General features: G+C 56.5%; 1 protein-coding gene across 3 annotated transcripts; it reads right to left on the reverse strand.

The window, feature by feature from the left end:
• Positions 1 to 3,941: 3,941 nt before the first annotated feature.
• On the reverse strand, positions 3,942 to 19,661 carry LOC102460780 (prolactin-releasing peptide receptor-like). 3 transcript variants are annotated; one of them, XM_014578991.3, is made up of 3 exons: positions 19,415 to 19,661; positions 11,140 to 12,071; positions 3,942 to 5,839 (listed from the first exon to the last, which is right to left on the reverse strand). In XM_014578991.3, exons 2-3 carry the CDS (start codon positions 11,556 to 11,558, stop codon positions 5,206 to 5,208), a joined length of 1,053 nt encoding a protein of 350 aa, XP_014434477.1. In that variant the 5' UTR covers positions 11,559 to 12,071; positions 19,415 to 19,661; the 3' UTR covers positions 3,942 to 5,205. The 3 variants fall into 3 exon arrangements, with proteins under 3 accessions (XP_014434477.1, XP_075766888.1, XP_006134109.1); XM_075910773.1 differs by lacking the exon at positions 19,415 to 19,661 and adding an exon at positions 19,069 to 19,395; XM_006134047.4 differs by lacking the exon at positions 19,415 to 19,661 and adding an exon at positions 13,469 to 15,501.
• Between the last annotated feature and the right edge of the window lie 495 nt (positions 19,662 to 20,156).

Raw genomic sequence — 20,156 nt, forward strand, 5'->3', positions numbered from 1 at the left:
CCAGATGACATCTGTGCTGTGCTGTATCCTGGAGGAGCAATAAACTCCCTCTGTTCTACTGGCTGGCGGAGTCTGTCCGTGCCACTACGGGGGTGCAGGAGACGGGAAAACCCCAACGCGCCGTCACACCCAGGCCTGGACGAATTCCATCTGCCCAAACCCTGACAGACACTGACATCCATGCTGGCACTTGCTAGGGCCTTGTGGGCCGCATGAACGCAGCATAGGCCTTATCCACTCAAAATCCATGCACACCGCGCAGCTTGGTGTTGTCACAGACAAGCCGTAGAAATTGGCACCTGGTCTCTCCAGCCTCTTCCCGCAAGTGACAGACGGGGACTTTTTGGGGCCCTACAGAGCACACTCTAGGCAGTGCACCTAAGGGTGCTGCTACTGAGCACTCCCTGGGGCTAGCATGGCAGGGGCTAAATTGGAGTCCCTCAACACGGGGCTCTCCAAGGCCTGTGTAAGTAGATTACAGGTGCAGGCTGAAGCTCGCTAGTCCAGCAACGTCCAGGGTCTGGCATGATGTCAGCGAGCCGGGTGTCCACTTAGCAGGGGTGCGGCCAGGCTTCCCGTGGTCCCACAAGGTTTGTTTACGGCCACCAGGCCTGGCGCTCAGTGCTCTGGGCTGATCTTTCGCTCCAATTTGCCCCCAAATGTCTTCTAAGAGCCCAGCAAGCAGGGGCAGTGTCGGTCCTGCTGCCAGACAATACAGACTTCCTGAGGTCCGGCAAATTCTCTGGGTCGGCACCGGTCGGGTCGCAAGGGGGCCGGACTGGAGAGGTTCAACCTGCAGAAGGTGATTAGCTCTTAGGTGGCTGGTGGCTGGCTGCTTCCCTTGCCAGAGGGGAGCGTCAGAGCCGGTTCCACAAAGCAGCAAGGCCCCGCACGTCCCATCCACCCGCCACGGTTCCATTGCAGGCAGGGCGAGCAGGGCCGTGGAGGGAAGGAACAAATCCCTCTTTTCAGGCCAGCCTCTGCCTGTGGCTAGGAGCAGCAGGAGGGTGGAGAATTTGGGCGGAAGACCCGCTGGACCTCGAAGGGACAGGAAGAGGAGGGGGGAAGAGCGAGACGGAAGTGGAGCAGGGACGACGTCACCCAGCATCTCCTTCCTCCCCCTCACTGCCTGAATGTGTCCCTGGGGCTGGCCGCGTGTCGGCGGGACCTCCTCTGGGCCCGGGACCTCTTCTGAGCCACACCCCAGGCCAGGGAGGCGCAGGGACTGCTGGTCGGGAGCAGAAGAACCCGAGTTCTGACCGCCAGCCCTGTTCGAAAGCCATTGGGGAACGTTCCCCTGCCCCTCCGCCTCTCCGTCGCCAGCTCCCTGATGTCTGGGTGGACACAGCCTCTCTTTAATCACCGCCAAGGACTCATCCCGGGGGAAAGGCTCTCCAGTCTGCGCCGCGGCTTTCTTAGGCTCCACGCACACCCGCCCTGCGAGCAGCCGACGAGCGAAGGCATCGTTAGAATCAGGCCAGGCCTCGGGGGGGGGGGGGCGGGAAGAGGGGGTGCGAGTCTGTCTCAGCACGAACGAGGAGTCCCCCGGCACCCTAAAAATGAACATTTATTGGGCATCAGCTTTCGCGAGCCGGCGCCCACTTCGTTAGACGTCTGAAGTGGGAACGGCAGCTGGCAGGGCTATCGACACATGCACAGAGGAGCCTGCTCCATTACGGTGCAGCGGCCCCACGCTAACGGGGCCAATTCAGTCGGGGGGCTGGGTCCCGCCCCCCACAGCCAACGAGCAGGCAAGAAAACCTAAAGAGGAAAAAACTCCTTGTGATCGGGAGCCTCGCGTCAGTTACACCTCACTAGGGCCTGCCTCCCCGCTGGTCTGTCCCCCCTTTGCAAAGGCGACTCTCCTCTGGGCTCAGGGGTGCTGAGGAAGCTGGACAGAGCCGGTCCAACAGCTAGGACAAGCTTTGCGCATGAGGGCGCCTTTCGCCCCCCTGCAGGGAAGAGCAGCTCCTGGGGGGGAGGTGGGGTGCGCACCGAGGTACGCAGGCTGAGTACGACGCAGCATCCGTTCGCTCCTCCCATCGGCATTAGACACAAACCCACTTTGGCCCAGGCTCTTGCCCTGGTCATGCGGCTGCCGCAGGGGGGGAAGAGGGGCTGCAATTCAAAGGAGGGTGTCTGGAGTCCGAGGCCTTTGAGTCCCTGCCAGAGTCCTGCGCGCACTCCGCATGGTGCTGAGCGGGTGGGGGGCACAGTCCGGGTGGCGCTGGGAACGGGCTGCCCTGGCCCCGCCCAAGGTCCCGCGGAGCTAGGCCCCCGCCCGCCTTTCTCAGGGTCCTGGCGAGTCTGTCGGCCGTCAGGATGGTTCAGACCCGAGCAAGCTGTACAAACCTAGGAACTGCCAGGCCGGCCCGGCCCTGGGATCCAGCTAATCCGCAATCTCGTCTCCCTCGGTGGATAAAACCGGGCGCAGCTGAGGAAAGTGTAAACCCCCCAACGGACAGGTGTACAGCCCGGTGCCCCGGGGAAACGCGCAGTTAGTGCCTGGCTTTAGCATGACGCTGGGATCCCTTTGGCGCTCTGCTCCTGGGCGCTTCTGTTCCTCAGCGACACCTTCTGATGGGGAGTCCCCCGGCTGAGCTGACTGGGGGTATGTCTACACTACAGAGTTAGTTCGAACTAACTTTCATAGGCGCTACACTAGCGCTCCGTTAGTTCGAATTTAAATCGAACTAGCGGAGCGCTTAGTTCGAACGAGGTAATCCTCATTCCACGAGGATTAAGCCTAGTTCGAACTAGCTAGTTCAAATTAAGGGCTGTGTAGCCCCTTAATTCGAACTAGTGGGAGGCTAGCTCTTCCCAGGTTTCCCTGGTGGCCACTCTGGCCAACACCAGGGAAACTCGTCTGCCCCCCTCCCGGCCCCGGACTCCTTAAAGGGGCACGGGCTGGCTACGGTGCCCGTGCCAGGTGCCAGCCTGCCAGCACCCACCCAGCAGACCCTGCACCTGGCACGGATCGAGCCACCCACCCGATGCCCCCCAGCCCTCCCCCTCTTCCCGGGACCAGGCTGGCGGTTCCCGGGAGCTTGCCCGGGACCGCAAGAGGCGGGCACCCGCCTGGGCTAGTGCAGACATTGTGGACCTCGTCCACGACCTCCGCACTAGGCACAGGAAAGTGGCCGGCTAGGGCAGAAGAGCTGCCAGGCTGGCCACCCAGGAGCAGGTTTGCATGAAAATCAAGGGGGTCCACTGAGACCCCCGACCCTGAGCCCTGAGCTTACAATGGCCATCCTGGGTCAGACCAAAGGTCCATCTAGCCCAGTAGCCTGTCTGCCGACAGCGGCCAACCCTAGGGACCCTGGAGGGGATGGACCGAAGACAGTGACCAAGCCATTTGTCTCGTGCCATCCCTCTCCAGCCTTCCACAAACCTTGGGCAGGGACACCACTCCTACCCCCTGGCTAATACCACTCCATGGACACAACCTCCATGACTTGATCTCACTTCCCTTTAAACTCTGTTCTAGTTCTAGCCTTCACAGCCTCCTGCAGCAAGGAGTTCCACAGGTTGACTCTTTGCTTTGTGAAGAACAACTTTCTGTTACTAGTTTGAAGCCTGCTACCCATTCCTTTCCTTTGGTGTCCTCTAGTCCTTCTTTATGGGAACTAATGAAGAACTTTTCTTGATGCACCCTCTCCACCCCACTCATGCTTTTAGAGACCTCTATCCTGTCCCCCCTCTGTCTCCCCTTTTCTAAGCTGAAAAGTCCCAGTCTCTGTAGCCTCTCTTCATATGGGACCTGTTCCCAACCCCTGATCATTTTAGTTGCCCTCCCCTCTCCCAGCCTCGCTCTTCCCCTCTCCCACCTCTTTTTCCCAGTCTCCCCCAGTTTTGTTCAATAAAGACAGATTCCATTTTTGAACACAATTGTCCTTTATTTTGTACATTAAGAAGAGGGGCTAGGGAAGGGTAAGTGGAAGGACGTGAGGGAGGAATGGGGTACGCGCCCCCGATGGGGAGGACTGGGCTGGCTCTGCGGGCTTCTGGGGGTGGAAGCTCTCCTGCAGCCCCCCAATTGCCCCCTCTCCCCAGATGGCAGCCTGCGGCAAGTGCAGCCGGGCTGATGGCCGAGTGCTGTGATGTGCCCAGTGTGGGTAGTCCGGGCAATTCAAGCCAGGACTGCTTTGCAAGCGGGGCACCCCTGAGAACTGTCTGTCCGGGGTGGGGGTCAGGACCCTTTAAGCACAGCCCTCGGCTAGCCTGAGACAGCAGCTCCACGCTCTAAGTCCTCCTCTGATGCCCTGCCGGCACTGCTTCCGGCCATCCTTAAGCGTGGTTCAGGGTCCACTTAATGTGGACATGCTAGTTCGAATTAGCAAAACGCTAATTCGAACTAGATTTTTAGTCTGGATCCGTTAGTTCGAATTAGCTTAGTTCGAATTAACTAATTCGAACTAAGTTAGTTTGAATTAACGTTGTAGTGTAGACGTACCCTGGGTAAAAAAGCACACGTGGGTCTCACAGGTCAGTTCTTGGTGGGGTGACCTCCGGGGCCAACGCAGACGGGAAACGCCCTGTGCTCTTTCCTCAGGGAGTTCGGAGCATCCTCCCCTTCTAAAGGACGTGGCTCTGCGGGAGCAGACGACAGACCAGCCTTCCCTGTGAGCCCTGCGCTTGTGCGACTACTCAGGAGTGATTCAAATGGGAGTCCGCATGTTCACACGTGCCTTGGTGCATTCACACGTGCCTTGATGCACATTCACACGTGCCTTGGTGCACGTTCACACGTGCCTTGGTGCACGTTCACACGTGCCTTGGTGCACATTTACATGTGCCTTGGTGCACGTTCACACGTGCCTTGGTGCACGTTCACACGTGCCTTGGTGCACAACAACATTTTATTCTGCACATGGATGGAAAGGATTAGAGGGAACCTTGCCCAGGACCCCCTGCTTTGCACACAGGAAAGACCTGGTGGCCGTTTTTGCAAGAGCCCGGACCTGTTCTCCCTCCGTGACTGAAAGTCGTAACCTCCCATCACAGTCGTGGAGAACGGCACCAATCACTGGGGTCTGGGGACGCTGGGGTGGCTGCGCCGGGCGCTGTCCATCACCGCCACTCGCCCACCTCCGAGGAGCCCGCGTTTCAGGAGGGGGCGCGTGGATCCTCGGGCGTCGGGTGGGGATGCCAAGGGAGAGACGGGATGCGGGGCCCTTGGAACACAGAGGGCCCCGGGTCCAGGCCTCAGAGCACCACGCTGACAGCGACGCCATTCTGGGCGGGGACGACCTTCTGCCGGAAGGTGAACATCTTCTTCAGCTCGCTGCGGAAGCGGTCGTGCAGCCAGGCGTAGAGGAAGGGGTTGCAGCAGGAGGAGCTCATGGCGAACCAGTGGCAGAGCAGCTGGAGGAGCAGGAAGTAGTGCTTGTTGATGAGGTTGATGTCGATGTCCCGGATGATGTTGAAGACGTGGATGGGGAGCCAGCAGACCCCGAAGGCCGCCACCACCAGCACGAGGAGGCGGAAGATCTTCCTCTTCCTCACCCGGTCGAACTCTGCCTGGCTCTGGGTCGGGTGCCCGGGCACCACCCGGTTCCTCAGCTTGACCGTGATGCAGATGTAGGAGAGGGAGACGGCGGAGAGGGGCAGGATGTAGGTGATGATGAGGGTGCTGTAGGCGTAGGCCAGGCGCTCCTCCTCCTCCTCCATCCAGAACTCCTCGCAGATGGCAAAGCCTTCCTTCTGGAACTCCACGTGGTACGTGTGGGCGATGGCGGGGGCCACCAGGGCGCAGGACAGCAGCCAGATCCCGCCCACCACGTACACGCAGGTGGGGACGGAGATGCGCTTCCTCAGCGGGTGCACCGTGGCGTAGTACCTGCAACGAGAGGGAGAGAAGGGGGGTGAGTCTCGGCCCCCAGCGCTGCTCTCCCGGGAGCCCCGCCACAGCGTCGGGCCCGGCTCCTGGCGAGACCCAGCTCAGGCCTCGGCAAGGTACGGGAAGGGGCTTCCTGCGGGAGCTGGGGCGGAATCCAGCTGAGCTCAGATTGCTCTCGGAAGGTCTCTCCGGTGCTGCCGTTTGCTCCGTGGGCAAAGGAAGGTGCAGCTGGAGCAGTTCACAAGCGTTCTGGTGACCAGCTGCATGGACCAGCTGCAGGCCCGCCAATGGGGGAGGGGGAATGGGGCGCTTGCCCCCTGCCCCGGGCCTTTTAAAATTGTGTCACTGCAAGCACCGGGCAGCACTAAGGGCTGGTGGGGGGGCAGGCACGGTGCTGAGGGTTAGCTCAGGCCCACCCCTTCTCAGTTGGTTTCTCCTGTTTGCCTCATTCCAAGGCACGAGAACAAAAGGGCATTCGCTGAATTAAAAAAATTAGAAGGTTAAAAAATAAATGACATTTTTTTTTTAGAGCATCAAGTTTCTACACTGATGAAAGGAGAGAGAAGGCAGTTCATTCTGTGTTAACCTTTGGAACTCACCGTCACAAGATTTTATTAAGGCAAAGAGCGAGTGTGGTAAGACCAGCATCTGCCAGCAGTTGCATGAGCTAAGGTAAAATTACAAGAACTACCTTCCAGGTTTCAGGGTCTAAACTGTTCACTTGAGGGTCTAATAAAAGCCATTTCCTGCTGTAACGTATATATGTAGTACAGCTCAGCAAGGAGAAGTGCCTCTCCTCAGGCATCCAGCCCTGGCAGCCATCTGAGACAAGCTGTCAGACTCGATGGGTTCTTGCTCTACTCTAGTTCTACCTGCTTCAGCTTGTGCCACTCGTTACAATCCCTGGAGCTTCTGGCAGCTCTTAGCCGAGAAAACGCCTCCTGACTCCGGAGGATGAGCTGTGGTCAAATCCCACGGCTGAGCACAAACGCTCCAAAGGAGATTCCCCCCCGCTCCCAGGCTGTCATTTTCGAGTTAGTCAAACATTTAACGGCTGCTTTCCGTGTTTCAGGCACGGTGCATTTCTACTGCGATACATTCAAGCCGAAAGACCTGGCAGGGGGTGTCAAAGCAGCCGGAAACGATCCCCTTCCCGCGCCACACGGCCGCCAGCCCCTAAGAGCTGTGATTATCGCCGCAGAGGCACCGCCACCGAATTAGCCGCGGAGAAAAGCTTTTAATGCAGAAGAATGAAGTAAGAGGGGCTTTGCTTTTCTCCACGGCGAGGCCTTGTGTCAAACAGTGGGCTCCTGCCGATGTCTCCAGAAAGCCCCGGCCGACGGGAACGCTGCCCAAGCAGCCCTTTGTGCAAAGCTACTCTGAGCCGTACTCCGGCCACATTTTAAACCAGACTAACAACCCCGCCTAATTCAGCTGGGGGAGAACTCGGAGAAAATCCCAAGAAGCGCAGAGATCAGCTCGGCCTTCCCACAGCGCTGCCCTGTGGGATGCTCACCCACAATGCTTTGCTCTGTCTGTCCCCGGGGGCAGCCATGGAATGTCGACAATGAGAGGCCGAAAAAAACCCTTGGACCAGTTTTCACTTTACCTGTCGGCAGCACGTTTGTGGCCAAACCTGCCCGGTGTAGACGCAGCCCTTGGAGCGCCCGGAAGCATGTGCTGAGCTTGTGTTAAGTCCTCCTGAAGTCAGCAAGACTCAAGCCCAGTGGAACGTTGCACTCACGGGCGTTGTAACTGTGGGAAGGTGCATGAACCGGGACGCATTATGACTTTCGTGGGCCCTAGGCACTTTTGCGTTTGTGGGCCCCTTCCGCCATAAAAAAAAGTATTAAAAATTATTTTTGATATCACTTTAAATATTTCAACATTTTTTTTTCTATTTTAGACAAAATGTAATAGATTTTTGTGGGCCCTAAAAGTTTCATTTTTTCCTGATGTGAGAAAAAAATTAACACGTTTTCTTCGACCGTAAAAGTTCTTTTTTTTCCTTCTGATTTTAAAAGAAATTAAAACATTTTCGTGGGCCCCAGGCACTGTGCCTACTGTGCCTAATGGATAAGTCGGCCCTGTGCACGAACTCAAGAGAGTGGGGATGGAGGAACATTAACCGCAGAGAACTGACTGACTAATGAGCCTGACTCACCGTTGCACTAGTTAGCTTCACCCTGGCGTGACTCATCTGGAATGAGTGAGGTGACACGGGCACGAAACACGAATGAGGTGTGAATCAGGCCGTATATCGGCGGCAGATAAGGTCCGGCCCGTGGGCCGAATCCGGCCCACCAAGCCTTTTCATCTGGCCCTAGGGCACAGAGCAGCGCCTCGCCTCTCACGGCTCCATGCGGCTCTCTGCGCCCCGAGGCTGCATGCACTGACCCTGACCCCAGCACAACCTCTCAGCTCCTATTGGCTGGAAGCTGACCAATGGGAGCTGAGAGACAGTGTGGCGGTGGGGGCAGCATGCAAAGCTTTCTCCCTCCTCCCCCCGGCATGTGGTGCAGAGTCACATGGAACAGCCAGACGCTTTGAGCAGTCTGGGGCTGCTGGCAGGCAGGGAGCCTGCCTGAGGGTCCTGCTGGGCTGCTGGCTGGGAGCCGCCTAGGGAAGCACCTCCCAGACAGAGCCTGCCTCTGGCACCCCACCCCCTCCTGCACCCCCACTCCCTGCCCAAGTCACCATCCAAACCCTCTACCCCCCTCAGCTCACAACTCCCTCTTAGACCCTGTACCCCCTCCTCCAACCCTCCTCCAGGCCAGAATCCTCTTCTGCACCCATCCCCCCTGCCGGACCCTGCCCCCAAGCCCCTGCCCCAAGTCACCCCTCCTCCTTCACACAAACTTCCTCTCGGCCCCCAGCCCCTCTCCTGCACCCCAGTCCCCTACCCTGAGCCCCTTCTGCACCCGACCTCTGTCCCAGACCCTGCACCCCCTCCATAGAAAAGTGTGGGCCCTTGATCACTTACCAAAATCTTGGAGTGCCCCCATTGAAAACTATTGCCCACCCCTGCCTTGTACCGATAAATGGGACGCAGCCCTGAAGACTTCTGGTGATGGGCACAGGCAGAGCCCGATAGGTCTTTTCAGTAACGACACTTCCCATTCCAAGCGCCTGTAGCTTGGACGTGCCGGGGACTCGCTCCCTCGCGCTGCTGTGGGGAAGGAAACGGAGCAGTTCACATACGGCTCCCGGAGCCCGGGGGCGGTTCCAAAGGGGGCTGTGAATTCCGTCGCCCCTTCATCGTCGGGGGCAGCGGGGATCGAATTCCTGGCGCCTGCTGCATGGGGGCGGGGCCACTCCAGGCCTCTCCCGATCAAGCCATTCGAGAGCAAGAAACAACTGACCCCAGCCGGGGCCAAAGCTGGAGGTTCTGACTCAGTCCTCACTCGGGCAGGCCTCCCGGGAACGTCTGCCGGAGCAGAAACCGAGGGAGGGCCTGTGAATTTGGCCCATAGGCACGAAGGGCCAGATCCTCAAAAGGGCTCCCAGGGGGCTCAGTGGAACCCCCCCCCCCCAGGGTCTGACCCTGTGCAGAGCTGAGCACCCTCCAGAACCATCCTGAAACCCACAGCGTGAGCCAGATCCAAGAGCCCCTTCCTCCGTTTCATACCTGCGCCGGCTCCCTTGTGCAGCCCTCGTAGGGGAACACCAAGCGGGGGTTACGGCAGAACCACCCCCTCCCGGTTGTTACACGACTTCCCCTCCTTTCCCCCGCGGGGCCCCAGAATCTGCACCGCAGCAGGGCGGCTGCAGAACACACGGACCCCTCAGCTGGGGCGACCGAGACAGTGCGGCTCCACGCACTGCCCAGAACTGGAGGAGACAGCTGCAGCAAAGGGGAACTGCAGGGAAATGAGGAGAGGGAGGGAAATTCCTATTCGCTGGGGCCGAGACGCGGGGACTCCCGGCTGTGTCCGGGACAATGTCGCTAGCACCTCTCGCTCACGGAGGCCCAGCCGCTGCACACACCCGGAGCCTCTCACGCTCGGCAGCGGATTCCCATCGTACACAACAAGTTCAAGGCTGGTGTCCAGACGCGCCCAGCGCCCCCTCCCACACCTGTAAGGGGCCAGACGTACAGACGAGGGAGAACTACAGCGGGTTGGAAGAACGTCAGTGGAACCCCCGGGCAAAATGCAGTGGTCTCAACTTCAGAGCCGTAGCGTACGCCCCCCCCTTTTGTTTGAGGGAGGGGTCAAAGGCTCTCAGCAGTGAAAAACAACCGGTTTGATGTTTCGTTCGGAAGCAACTCTTTGCTTTGAATTGCTTCGCCTCGAGTATTGTGTATTGACCGTAAAATCAGAACATCAACGTCTTCCTTCCTAGAGCATTTTGAAATGTGCAGGCTCTCTTCTGATTTGAAGCAGAAAAGCCACCTGAAAGTGCAGGACACCCTCACTGCCCCTCAGGTTAAGGAAGAGCTTTGTCTCAGCACATTTGTTAAACATAATTATAATATATTAATACAACTAAATCACTCTAGGCCTCAATTTTCCTAATCTGTAAAATGGGGATAATCATTTTGCCCCCATTGTCGTTACAGTGCTGGGAGGGTTGTTATAGTAACATTTCCGCATTTGAAGATGCACAGTGGGATTGATGGAAGGGCAAGTAGTAAGATTTATAAATATTTACTGAAATTACGAAATGTTCAATTTCGTTTCATCTCCAAAACGATCCTTTTTCTGTGCAAAAACCTGGCCTTTTTGCTGAAAATCATTTTTCACAGTGACTCATGCAACCTGCAAAGCGTCCCACATCCTGACGCAAGGCAAAGCCACCGCGAGGCAAACCCGTTGTTTGACGAAAAGCTACATTCTGAGGCTGCGAGATGGGCTGCCATGAAATGACGAAGATTCCTTAGTGATATTTCATGAAAAATTGTTGCTATTTTGAGGCCAAAAAATTCCTAAGGAACGTCCTCGCCCAGGGGCGCCGACAGTTTCTGCAGGTCCCTGCCAAGGTGTGTTGGGGAGGCAGCTCTCTGCCCCTAGAAGAGGCAGGACCTCAGTCAAGGGGGCAGGGCTGGGGCAGCCAGCCCTCATCACCACCTGGAGCACAGCATGCCCCTCCCCAGTGTGGCACTCTGGCGGCAATTTAAAGGGCCCGGGCTCCAGCCACCATCACAGTAGCAGCGGAGGCAGCCAGGGCCCCGGGCCCCTTTGAATCACCAGGCCCCAGGGCAGCCCCCCTTTTTCCCCCCTGTCGGCGAGCCCGCCCTCACCCACATCCAACGAGGGTAAACCATCCTTCCCTGGGGGCTGGCTAGGAACGAGAGTTACCTGTCCACCGCGATGGCCGTGAGGGTGAAGACAGACACGTAGACCGTCATCGGCTGCATCAGGAACACGAAGTAGCACAAGAACTTCCCGAAGACCCAGCCCTGCGGGTTGAAGGCGTAGGCCAGGGTGAACGGCACGCAGGTGGCGCACATCAGCATGTCGGAGAAAGCCAAGTTCCCGATGAAGAAGTTGGTGACGTTGTGCATCTTCTTGGTCCTACAGATGACGTAGAGGAGCAGGTAGTTGCCGAAGATGCCGACGAGCACCACGAGGGCGTAGCAGGGGATGATGAGGGGTTTGAAGGACTGGATCAACTGGACGCCCGTAAATTGAGAGCTGGAATTGGAGCTGTTCTTGAGGACGATCGCATAGATGCTCTCGTTGGTCGGGACCTTGTCCCAACTCTCGAGAGGCTCCATGACTCCCAGTCAACTGAGAAGCCAACTTAGACAAGAGCAGAAGGGGTCGGCATTAGTGACTTTCGTTACGGGGTGTAACCAGGGCTCCGTTCACCTGCAGTCCCTAGACACAGGAACCCCTGGGCATGTCATTTATGGCTGAATCTGTTCTGGGGGCGTCTCTTTTAGCTGGAGCAGGAGGTCAGGCGTGGCTTGCAGTCCTGAGTCAATGTCTCAGCTTTGCAGAGCGTTTCCAGCCACGTGTGAGGATCCCTGTGCAAACAGGTATTCCGGTCTCACCCGCCGAGCCTCCTCTGGGCTCGGCCACTCACACTCACACCCCGAGAGTCGCACGGAAATGTCTTCACGGGGCACCAGGTCTCACCCACTGTTTCTGCTCCAGCTGCAAAACTGAGGCCAGTTCGGTTCCCTTCAGTCCTGTCCCTGGAGCTGCCTCGTAACCTGACCTCTTGGTCTCCAACGTCCCCTGCTTCGTTTGCCTGGCTCGACTGCAGGGATTTGTTCGACAGAGCCCTGGGAAAGAAGGTGAGGAAATGGAGCTTTAGATGAGGAGGGATTCGGATTCAATAGTCCTCTGGGGATAAATGGGACACGTCCCAGAAGAGAGGGCTAGGCCCCAGAGCTAGGATTGGAAAGAACGACAGAAATCAGTGGACACAGAGTCCGATTGTGTCTTGGGATACAAATCCCTCCACATCACCCCCACCACGCGTGTCCCTTCTTACCCAGGAAAGCTCACAACCTAATATTTTTGTTGGGCTCTCAGGTGCCACAGGACTGCTTCTTAGCCTTGTCTATCTGGGAGCTTTGGCCAGCCAGGGCACGGCCCCACGGACAAAGCCCTCCCGCTGGTAGAGTCGATACCATGAGAACGTCTGCTGTACCCCACGCAGGGCTGTATACAGCTCGCTTCCAGAGACAATTCCCGGATTGCTGCTGTCACTCAGAGTGCACACACACAGGGGCACTCCGGATTCTGCAGGTTTGATTTTGGTCTGAAAATATATGTTTTTCCCACAAAGCAGCTCATATTATTTTTCAGTCTGATCTGACACGCACTGTTCTAATGCCTAGTCTCCCGCGCTTCTGTGGAAGAGCCTTTTTAGTAAAGGTCACCCTTTTTTTCCCTTCCCCGAGCCCCGTCATTTTTCTTTCTCAGCTAATTATTCCACTCTGTAAACTCTACAGCAAAGTCTTATCTAGTTCAATAGAACAAAACCCACATGCTTTCTATAGGTGTTAGGAAACTGAAGAATTCTAGCCCTGCTCTAGAATTCCATAGGATGGCTCGCAAACCCGATAGAAAAAGCTTAGTAGACTCAGTGAAATCGACCAGATTTGTAGACGGATTTCTATTGAGCCCGGATGGTTTGATCCTTTTTTTAATTGTGCAGGACTTCTTATAAATGCAAGTATCAAATATTGTATCAATTGTGCAGGATGCTTTCAAAATAAACAATGCTAATAATAATAAAGGCAATTGTAAAGTATTATTTCTGTGAATCCCTAACAGATTTTGCATCATAGACGCATCCACAAACCTTTCCACTCTGCTCCCAGATATGACCTGCGGAAAGGAACTAGCTGGCTCAACAACAGGATGAATCCTCCTTTACATTTTTCCTTGCCTCTGAGAGGATACCAAACAGCCAGACACCCTCTGCTCTGTCTCCGTTGTCCCCGCGCGGACATTTCTGCATCGAGACTCCGGTGGTCAGGAACTAAGTAACTTCTCCAGCGCAGTCGCATCCGACACCAGAACCGGTCCCACCCAAGAGGCACAGTGCTTGCTCACTACTGGGTTGATGCTCCCAGAGCATTTAAAAGAAAAAGAAAAACCTGCATCTCCATTTGGGTGGAATATTCCATCTACACATGCAAATCCCAGAGCCCTGACATTCTCTACTGACCTGGTGCAGAGTGAAGGCAGGGAGCAACGGCCCCCAGCAGCCGTGGTCGATCCTGGAGGGGTTTGTGGGTCAGACGGAGGAAGAGAATTCAGCCTGCTCTCGAATCCTTCGGGGCTCTGGATTCCAACTATGCTCACCTCGGTGTGTTGAACTTACGGAGAGCCATGCTTCCAGCCCGCTCGCTCCCCCATCTGGCTGCTGTCGCTCCCTGCTCCTTCCCAGAACAGCAGCACGAGTTTGATTCTCAGTTGGCAATTAGAAGTGACTCCTTTGAAGCCGGAGGAGGTGGAGCGAAAATCCCAGGCTGATGCACTCAGCCAGAGATGTCAAAGGCCTTCTTTGCTCACCCCCCAAAAGCCCTTCTCAGTGGGGCTTAATTTGTGCCAGGCACCTCTGGGTTCAGCCGTTCAACGTCCCAACCCTCTGGGCCAGCCCAAAGGACTTGAACTACGACTTTGAAGCCCCCCTCCATTCAGTAGAGAGAAAAACGAGACGTGTGGAATGAAATGTTACCTTTCTTTACTTGGCATTCGGAATGAACAAGGTGAAAATAAAAAGAAGGAGTTGTACTGATTGCTTTCTACTTTTCGTTAATCCGAACGCAATCACACTGGAGAGGGGGGAGCCGCTCAGGAGCTGATGCTTTTGGAACCGTTTTGAGCCGTGCAGTGTTTCTGGGCAGCGCTCTAGACAGCTGCATTTCAAGCTGCTACCGTCCTCCTTCCAAAGGAACTGATTTTGGGGAAGCAAAAATCTTTATTCCTTGATACCGAGGGAAGTCTGGTTTTGAGGGCTTTGCGCTGGACGGTCGATCACAGCTCATAACATGGCAGAACTGCAGTTATGGGTTGCTGACTGGCTTTCACTATGGCCAGGCCTACACTAAGGTGTGGAACTCCAGCAATGTAGAACCCGCCAATCGTCTTCCTTTACTCCTGGCAAGAGCAGGAGTACTGAACGCTGGCAGGAGCGCCCTCTGAGTTCGATTTAGCGGGTCTTAACTAGACTCGCTAAATCAAACTCTGGAAGATAGATTGCGGAAGTGTCGATCTTCCGTGGAGTGAAGACGTGCCCTACGTGGCGAGCAACACTGACTCGGCTGTGTGACTGGCCAGCACTGGTCTGGACCACTGCGAATGACTGAGCGGCCAGACCTCACCCCGAGATTGCAAACCCAGGCAGCGCTCTTTGGAAGCTTGGCTGTGCCGTGCTTTAACTATATTTACATACACAGTGTGAAATCAATAACCCGACTTCTGACATGGCGACGATGCCCTGCTGGCAAGTACAATATTTGATATTTGCAATCATAAGAAGTAACACGAATTGTAATATATTTGTATAATAGTGTGTACATTATAAATATAGTCGTATATTTTATATACCATTTAATATTTTTAAATAGAGAAGAAAGTCACTTCTGTCTAATCTGGTGCCCCCCACCGCCTGGCGGCCTAGGCAACCTCCTCGTTCGTACATGGCTGGGCCGGCCCCACCCCGGGGTTTGGCATCTCTTGCTTGGGGCATCAGTTTTGAAAGTAAAAAAATGGCTTGAGCCCTGCGCCTCGGCCAGTACAGGTCCGCCCGGCTTTTCGGTGAGGTCCGTGAACCAACAGCGACGTGTTGAACAAGGGACAGTCAAAGGCCAAGGGAGCAGCTAAGGGACAAGCCCCGTTTTCAGGCAGAGCCACAGAAAGTTCAAACCCCTCATCAGTCCAGTTCCAGCTGGTAACACTAGTGCCACCGACGTTTCATCTCACGGGCACATGAGTGTCCATTCAGCTACCGTGTTCCACCCCAGAGGTGGCCACATTTCAGCCACGGGTGAAAGGATCCCAGGGTACTGGGAGTCTTTGGGTGTGTCTAGACTACAGAGTTTTGTCGACAAAAGTGGACTTTTGTCGACAAAACTATACCTGCGTCTACACTACCACTGAGTTCTGTCGACATAACGTCGACAGAACTCAGCAGTTTTGTCGACGCTGGTAAACCTCATTTTACAAGGCATAACGCCTTCTGTCGACAGAGTTCTGTCAACAGAAGGTGTTATTGCATGTAGGGTTGTGTCTAGACTACAGGGTTTTGTCGACAAAGCAGCTTGCTTTGTCGACAGAACTGAATGTAGTCTAGACGCTCTTTGTCGACAGAAGCTTTGTCGACAGTATCTGTCGACAAAACTTCTGTCAACAAAACCCTGTAGTCTAGACGTACCCTTTGGGAGGAAGAATCTTCACAACACCTGGTTTCTTACCCCGCATCTCCTTTCCCATTGCTCGTTCAATTCAGAGCTTGCTCACTAAGGGTGCGTCTACGCTGTACTGGGACTTGAAATAAGATACGCAATTTGAGCTACACGAATCGCCTCTCTTATTTCGATGCTATTTTGAAATAGCTTATTCTGTCATTAGGCGCGGTCTACACAGCGCCACATTTCAAAATAAAGCGCTGTTCCGAAACGTCCCTTACTCCTCATGGAATGAGGGTTACAGGCACATTGGAATAGCGAGCCCGAAATAACGGCGTGCTGGGAAAACGCAGGATAGCGGTGTCGGGACACTCCAGTGTCTTGAAATAGCCTTTCAGGGAGGATGTAGCCTAACAGTGGTTTGAATTCCTGAAAAACAAACCCAAAGCGACTGTTACCCTACAGCGCCTTCTGCTTAAACTCATTCCCCATCTCGTCCGAGCGTCACGTAATCTGAGCCACTCGGATTTAACACCCCCCCCAACATCTGCCCTTTAGCGTGATCAGTTTTAACTGCGTTAGGCAGGCAGCTGGAGAACCTGATTGTCACAATTCTGGGCACCCTCCCCCCGACTCCCCAGCCATCTCCTCTCTTGGGTGCAGGCAGCATCCCCCTGCCTCCCTCCCAGGCTAGTTCTGGGTCACCCCGTTTCTTGCCTGCACTCTGAATTTCCAGCAGTCAGACAGCCTCCGCAGGCCTCCCGCGACTGCCTCGGAGAGAGCCCAGGGCAAGCGGCGCCGGGAAGTCCCCACACGAACTCCTTCCCTCTTAGTCCCGAGGGAAACGCAAACACGGGAAAGCAGAGAAAGAGCCGCCACGCCGGGGGCCGCCCCACCTGCCACGAGGCTCTGGCCGGCGCAGTCCCACCACGAGCCTGTGGTCACGAGTTCAGGAGACGCATCCCAGGAACCTGAGAGTTCATTTTTTCATGCCATTTGGGCCTTTTGACCCTGGAAATCAGCAAGTTGCCGGCCACGGCCTGCTGCCCGGGGCGAGCGGAGAGCAGATCCGAGACAGACATTCGCGTCCCCTCCTCCCACGTATCTCCTAGGAAACCTACCCCAGGAATGGAGGATTCTGATCCAAGCCCCTTGGTGAGAAAAGCTCTCTGAAGCTCACGGCCCTTCGCAAAGCTTCTTCTCATCATGTCTCCTAGACGAGTTCCCTACGATCCCCCAGCACCCCCATAAATTTGCGTCATTCCCTGAAGACAGCGACACTTCGTTCAACAGGGTTTAACTTCATGCAACCAGGTTTGTCCAGGGTGTTGCGGGGAATCGTCACATTGACTGATCGGTGCCGGGGAGAGACCCGCTGGCCCCCTGCGTCTTTCATCCCCAGCTGAGATCTGTGAAGACAACTCCAGGGCTACGTTGTAGCCACTTCACAACTTACAGCTCTCTCCCTGGAGAGCGTCCGGCTGTCAGGAGAGCGATGGGTTTGGAGTCCAGAGGAGACCAGATGTCTGAATTCTGACAGGCCGCGTCCTTGGGGACAAGACTTTCCTTATCTAGGGTTGCCAGATGGTTTACCAAAAAATACCAAACACCCCTCCTCCAAAAAAAAAAAAAGACACAGAGAAAAAATTCTGATGCGAACAAAAAAAGGGGGAGACCAAAGTTGTTAAACAAAAAAAAAAAGAGGGCGCTTTGCCTTTAAATGGCCCCGCACCCCTCACTCCGCCGCCACCGCCAGACGTGTCAGGGGAAAATTGTCCCCACTGGGCTTCTGTCCGAGGGAAACAGGAAATACCGGACATTTCACATGTCCAGTATTTTCTGCATTTTTTTTACCGGACGGGGGAATCTGAATACCCAACTGTCGGGGAGAAAATCGGACACCTGGCAACTATCCTTATCACGGCTAAGCCACGGGGCAACCGAGAGGAGATTGGAGGTCTCTGGCATGCGAGTCCCTGTTGCATCTGCTTCCGGGACGAGGCTTTCGTCTCGCTGTCTCCTTACTCATCCTGGATGGGAGCTCTGGCCAGCGCTCGCTCCGAGACCGGCCGCTGTGGGGAGCACGCAGACACCGTGGGGGAGCCGGCGCTTGCCAGAGAGCAATAGCTGAAACATCTTCTATGTGAAATAGAGACTCCGCCGCATCACGTCTGGGCTGGAGCGCCCTGCTGGCGTGAAGATGTGCTTCCCTTTCTTCCCCGCCGACTGCCTCTAAACCACAGAAGAGATTTCTTGTGCACAGAACCTCGCGAAGCGCTCTGGGGTTATTGTCTGCGTGACAGCCACACTACAGAATACAGGGCCGGCGGAGCGACATCTCTCTCCTAATGCTACTGTCGCTGAGTTTGCAGATAGCACCGTACAAGCCCAGACAGACCCTGGGCGTATATATGGAGAGCTGCCTCTCACCTCAGTCTCGGAGCCCTCACAGGCTGGGCCGGGCATCAATCCCCTTTCCACAGATGGGACCCGAGGCGCAGAGCCGATTAACGACCTACCCAAGGTCACACAAACCGGGTTTTCCAAGCCTGAGAGCAAGGCCCTTTCCTCCGGATCATCCTCCGCCGCTCCCACTTCCAGAGGGCAGCCACCTCTGAGGTGGAGCGCAGCAGCTGATGAAGAGCAGGATCTGAAGCCTGCTGAGGTCACTCAACGGACTGCCCCCCCTCACCGCCCCCAGGCTTTGGAGCCTGGCCCAGGAATGCACCGCATTGTAAAGAGCAGGTCAGTTTCCAGGGCTGGCCCGGAGTCTGAACACCCCCTTCAGCCCTAGGGGCCCACCCAGGCTGAGAGGAGGGACGTGGGGGAAGCCAAGGCCGAGGCTGCACCTGTCGTGCAAGGGAGGAATCTCCCCCCATCCTCCCTTCGCCTCCCCCAGCTAGGGCAGCAATGGCACAGGGGGTGGATTTCCCTCTGGATGATTTGAGGACGAAGGGCCCTGCACGGCTGTGCCTTGGACAGTGCCAAGCTCACTGGCAAAACCCCCGCTGAGTACAGCCTGCTGCTCTTGGGGAGAAAAACGCCCTTTTCCAGGCCCCAGATGTCCAGCTCGGAGGAGGGGGATGGGAGGAGGAGGATACTCGTTTGGCCTTCACAGAGTTCTGTCCCTCCCCAGTTCCCGTGAGGACGTCTGAAGGGGAGCGCCCACGGCTGTGACGCTGAGGACGTGCGTTGCCTTTGCACGGCCGGCTGTTAAGGCACCAGCCTAGAAGCTGCCAAGTCTGGGGAAAGGACAGAGAACGCGCCCAGCTGTTCGGTCAATGAGAAAACAAGGGGGAGAAACGGAAGAAATCTCTGAATGGTGCACACAAGGCACCACACGCAGCTGGAGCCCAGCTCCCCACTGCCTTGCACTATTTTCACTAGTGCAAATTGAGTGCAAGATGCTACCGACCTGGCGGACCTGCCTCCACGTGGCCCATTTGGTCTGGTTTCTGCTGAGGCTACCAGACAGTGCCACCTGCCCCCCTTGCCTGCCGGAACCACGCCGAGACCCGTCCACCTTCCCCAAGGTCATGGAGACCTCCAGCAGCTGCTAAGCGCCATTGGAACTGGTGACCCCGGGTCCCAGGCCCTTTGGAAATCCCGGAGCCAGCAGCCCGCCTGCTCGCTCGCTTCGCTTGTTGCACTTTTGTTTCCATGGCATTGGGGAGAGCTAATTACTGACCGTTGCCATGGCTCTCCCCAAGCTCTGTGACGTGCCACCATGCGGGAGCTGGCTTGGCCCCCCCAGCACCTACCGGGAAAAGACGGAGCTGGAGGCACCCGAGATCCGCCCTGGTCCAAAGCGTCCGTGCGCGACCCAGAGCAGGGAGTTCCTCTCGAAGCCGCCGTCCAGTCGCCAGGGAGCTGGCCCGGAGCTGGGCAGGGCTGGCGCCGGGTCCGCGGAGGGCGTGCGGCCACTGCACTGGCTCACCGTGCACTCGCTTTGCAGCGAGGAGCCGCTGCCTCGGGCCCCGCGCTGCCACCGACCCTGGGGCTTTGCTAAAGCCACTTCGCCCCTCCCGCCGGCACAGAGACCGGAACCCGATGAACCCCCCGCCCGAGGGAGTGCCCATCGATCCCCCCCCGACAGGGAAATGCATCCCCCTCCCTCCTGGGCGCACCACGCTGCCACGGGTCACAAACCAACCCACACCCCCGGCCTCTCCTCTTGCCTCTCTCCCGGCAAGCAGGCTCGGAGTTCGCTTGCTGGATGCAGCGCCGGGGGAGAGCTGCTGCGTGAGCTGCAGGCGCTTTACAGCAGGGTGGGGAACCTCTTTTGGGTCAGGGGCCGCACCAAGGTGAGAAGAAGAAAAAACCCTCCCTGAGAAGCATTAAGACCCTCCCCACATCCCCCTCACGCCCACAGCCCAGGCTAGGAGATTTTAGGGGCCCTTCTATGCTCTGGGGTGGGACCAAAACTGAGGGGTTCAGTGTGTGAGGGGGGTCTGGGAAGCAGGCTGGGGTCTGGTGCAGGAGCAGGCTGGGAGCGGGGGGGGA

Source organism: Pelodiscus sinensis, chromosome 28 (assembly GCF_049634645.1).
Source record: "Pelodiscus sinensis isolate JC-2024 chromosome 28, ASM4963464v1, whole genome shotgun sequence".
Classification (NCBI taxonomy): Eukaryota; Metazoa; Chordata; order Testudines; family Trionychidae; genus Pelodiscus; species Pelodiscus sinensis.